Here is a 4715-nt window from a genome sequence, read left to right as displayed (position 1 = left end):
GAGACCATCCTGGCCAACATGGTGAAACCCCGTCTCTACTAAAAATACAAAAATTAGCTGAGCTTGGTGGCGCATGCCTGTAATCCCAGCTACTTGAGAGGCTGAGGCAGGAGAATCGCTTGAACTAGGGAGTTGGAGGTTGCAGTGAGTCGAAATTGCACCATCGCACTCCAGCCTGGCAAACAGAGTCAGACTCTGCCTCAAAGAAAAATAAATAAATAAACAAAAATAAAGAAATAAGTACTCATCGGGGATTTGAGGATAGATAGAAATTCCTAGGTAAAGAAACTAGAATGTGCACAGGCCTTGTGGGAGATGGAGTATAGCATGTTCAAAGAACTGAGAGACAAGATCAGGCTTCACTCCAGGCCTACAAACTCCAAATATCTGTGTGTGGGGGCTCAGGAGCAGCATTTTTCACAAATTTTGCAATTGATTCTAATAAAGTTGGAAAACCATTAGTCTAGACAATAGCACAGTATCATTTAACTGAAAAGTAGCTAAGAAGGCTGCCAAAGCTACTTGCAAACAACTGAAAGTTTAAAATGGTAGTTGCAAGTTGAGGTTAGCCTAATAATGTTGTTTTCATGCATGATGTAGCTGTTAAATAGTACAGTGTTTACAATAATATGCTAATGATGATGAGTGGGAAGACACAAAAAGGTCATGAGCCCACACACACTCAATTAGAGTGGATACACCTAGATACTCTAATCCACAAGCATTGATTTTGGTCAAATACAGTCAGTTGGAATTTGGTAATTTGTAAATAGCAGCAGAATTAGAGAGTTGGAATTTTTAAAAAACATCATCCTGATTATTTGGTAGTTGTAAGATTAATGCAGATTATGAAATAACTCATGGAAGAGAGTAGAAATTCAAATTGGTTATTTTAACTTTATCCCTATTTTCTTCATCTTTCCCCTCAACATACACACACGTGCCCACACACACACACACACACACACACACACCAATTCCTATGTGAAAGTTTTAGGGTAATTGAAAAAATAACTTTTCTGGTTAGGAACACTTGAAGTTGCTTACCTCTGGGATAAGGTTTTGTATATTGTCTTATGGAAACTTGAATAATGACTAGCTTTGCAAAGGGACACATTTGAGATGTTTGGTCAGAGAACAAAAAATTGCTCTGTAACACAGAGCAATTTTATTATGTTTTTCCATGTTCCAAAACACTAGAGTGATTCCAACCCTGCACTTTGGAACATGAAGATACTTTAAAGTTATTATCTGGGTTCTTTTAATTTTATACTAGTTGGGTCAAGTATGCTATCTCAATGTGTCATTTAGCCCTTCTTGAAAGCATTGTAGCAATGGGTTTTAGCATCATAGCGATATCTGTAGGAAAACAGCCCATTGCATGGCAAGAGTGATGCCATCTTAAAGCAAACTTGCCATGATGACCAATGTTTGACTCCTCCATGCCAAGGTGTTCTGCAGCAGGGATCTCCAACCCTGTCTACCAGTCCATGGCCTGTTAGGAATTGGGCTGCACAGCAGGAGATGAGTGGCAGGCAACAGAGCAAAGCTTCATCTGTATTTACAGCTGCTCCCCATCACTCACATTACCACCTGAGCTCCACCTCCTGTCAGATCAGTAGTGGCATTAGATTCTCATAGGAGCACGAACCCTATTGTGAACTGTGCATACAAGGGATGTAGGTTGCACACTCCCTGTGAGAATCTAATGCCTGATGATCTGTCACTGTCTCCCATCACCCCCAGATGGGACCGTCTAGTTGCAGGAAAACAAGCTCAGGGCTCCTACTGATTCTACATTATGGTTAGTTGTATAATGATTTCATTATATATTACAATGTAATAATAATAGAAACAAAGTGCACAATAAATGTAATGCGCTTGAATCATCCTGAAACTATCCCTCCCCAGTCCACAGAAAAACTGTCCTCCCTGGTGCCAAAAAGGTTGACCACTGTTCTGCAGTAAGGTCTTTAAACAATGCCTGTAACATAGATAATCCCTCAGAAAGATGCTTATTTAACGTTCCCAGTGGTCATGACTTTTGGCAAGAAAGTCTGAGATGTGACCAGCTGCACGTGACTTTACCTAAAAGCTTGCTATGTAAAGGACACTTTCTGGAGAGTGGGTGCAGGGATCCACTGTCTCACTGCTGCCCAAGACAGCACTACTATTTGTAAGCCCCTATAAATATTTCTTTCTGGGAAAGTGGATTTGTCAGCTTCTGCTTTTGGCCTTCAGCTCCCTTGGTCTTTGTGGGTAGGTTTGTATATACCTGCTCACTGCAGAAAAATATTCTACTCCAGTTTGGGATATTTTTGGATTTACAGATAATCTGGTTACTGGAGGTTGAACCCAGTTCTGACACCAATGCTTATGATCTTTCATTCTACCACACAGTCTTCTGGAAACAAATAAGATGTGGTCGCTGCCCTTGATAGATTCTCCATCTAGCATGGGAGGTGGGTCATAAACAAATGACTTGCTGCAGAAAATTTAATGGAAAACTAAGGAAGGTGATGCTGACTTTACCTGGGCATGTCAGGGAAAGTATCACATAGGAGCAGGTATTTGTAGTGAGTGTTTCCACCAGGAAAGACAAGCAGAGGGACTTTCCTATGTACAGTAACATGCTTTCACTCATAGTTTAAAAAATTAACATTCTCACCCTTTTTTTCACAGCCATTGTTGGTGTTACCAATCTCCCATGCTCTCCTAAAAATTTTTCCTGTTCCCGTTTTTGCACTTCTCCTATATAATTAATTTACGTGTCTTCTGTTTTCTCCATACTTAGAGCTCCTTGACCAAAGGGCCATGACTTATTTACCTTTGTGCACCTAGCACAGTGCCTTACAAAGACTAGGCATTAATGAACTGTCATTGGGCATTTGAGGATAGGTAAAGATTTCTAGGTAAAGAAACTAGGATGTGCACAGGCCTTGTGGGAGATGGAGCATAGCATGTTCAATCTCCTGAAAGGCCTGAAGGGCAAGATCAGAATGACTAGCTATTAGGCAGTAGTGGTGGCGGTAGTAATAGAGGCAGAGTGTTCAGGAAGGTGATGTTGTAGGGTAGAGTAATCTGAGATAAAACTGGGACTGGTTGGAGTTAGACCATTAGGATCTTAGAGAACATGTTAAAGATTTTGGTCTTCATCCTAAGAGCAGTAGGAAGCCATGGAACAGAGGGTCAATGGGTAACAGACTGAAAAGTTCACCTGAGCTGTATTGAGGGGAAAAGGCTGGGGACAAATACAGCAAGTGAAAATGTAGAAGGCTATCACAGTAATCCAAATATTAGATGTGGCTTTTAGTGAAGGTTGGAGGAAGTGCCTCTTTTCAGGAATACTATAAAGAAAAGTCATATATTTGAATATAACTACTTGCCTAATCCTTTTAGGATTTTCTTTTCCAATTTTTGCTCTTTATTGCTGACAGGCTCTTTGACAGTGGGTGGCTCTCCAGAAGCAACAGACTCTCTTCCAGCCTCTTCAGTTGTTTCCTCACAGTCCCCATCCTCGTTGTCAGGTGATTCCGCATTCTCAGGCTGCTCACTGGCCCTGGCAGAGCCCTCTTTCCCTGCTGTGCTGGCAGCAGACCCATAAGTGTTAATGATGTCTTCCAGCTGTTGATTCAGCTCTTCAGAGATATCAGGGAGCACACTTGCCTCTTTCTCTGGTGGTTGGACTGAGGTTGAAGAATCCTGGCCATCTTCCTTCTCCAGGCCATTGTGACTGGGTAATGATGAACTGGCCCCTGGAGGTGTTGACTGTTGTTCTGCTGAGAGCTGTTCAGAATGATTAGCCTCCATCTTGGGACTGGTATCTAGTGGTAAGCACAGTTAGGCTTTACATAGCTAACCTAGATGCTACACATCAATGCTTCATTTCAATGGTAAGGATATCCCCCAAGTGAATGCCAACTAATTATGGTCTCTAACATAGAGTGAATGTCCTTTCACAAACCATCAATGTTACAATTATTAAAGTAGGAACACTGAAAAGTTGTTTTTCCAAATCAAGTCACACCACTGGCATATTTTTGGTTTTGCTCTTCACTTTTCAATAGTATTCCTTATTATTCACATTAAGAAAGTAATTCATGCTATTGTTTCTTTGTGGCCTTATTTGTCATTTTGCTTACACTAGTCAGTTTGTGTTATCATTTTCCTGTATAATTCTATGTAGATTAACAATCACTGGAGGTACATGACTGTGTATATTTAAAATGTTTAAATCTAAAATGGCATTAGTTTTCTTTCAAGTTAAAATATTTAATAGAAGAGCCATCGAATTTATTTAAATGACTCATAACAATAACATCTCTAAGCTCTATTTGGTCCATAAATCAGTATTTTGCTTAGTATGAATATTTTGATGTAAATGCATTATTACACTGGATACAGGAGACATTTCTGTCTTTTCTGGCATTTTCTTTTTGAGATGAGCAACGCGAATGCTTTTTCTGAGGCTCAAATTGGCATCATTTTTCAATTAAGACAGGGAATGAGGGAAGGTATAAATAAATAAACCAAGTAGTATAGAAACATGGGCCAGGTGCGGTGGCTTATATCTGTAATCCCAGCACTTTAGGAGGCCGAGGTGGGTGAATCACTTGAGGCCAAGAGACCAGCCTGGCCAACATGGTGAAACCCCGTCTCTACTAAAAATACAAAAATTAGCCGGGTGTGGTGGCGGGCACCGGTAGTCCCAGCTA

The 4715-nt window shown here is 40.6% G+C and overlaps 1 protein-coding gene across 1 annotated transcript in view; it reads right to left on the bottom strand.

The window, feature by feature from the left end:
* The window catches only part of TXLNB (taxilin beta), a 52580-nt gene that overhangs the window by 45803 nt on the left and 2062 nt on the right, over positions 1-4715 (bottom strand). The window contains exon 2 of the mRNA XM_011962058.1: positions 3387-3824. Within this exon, the coding sequence (XP_011817448.1) occupies positions 3387-3810 (424 nt within the window). The 5' untranslated portion in view covers positions 3811-3824. The remainder of the gene's footprint in view (positions 1-3386; positions 3825-4715) is intronic.

This window comes from Colobus angolensis, unplaced genomic scaffold (assembly GCF_000951035.1).
Source record: "Colobus angolensis palliatus isolate OR3802 unplaced genomic scaffold, Cang.pa_1.0 Scaffold58, whole genome shotgun sequence".
In the NCBI taxonomy this organism is placed as follows: Eukaryota; Metazoa; Chordata; class Mammalia; order Primates; family Cercopithecidae; genus Colobus; species Colobus angolensis.
Note: the sequence above shows the minus strand (reverse complement) of the source record. Positions and strands in the feature narration are given on the sequence as shown.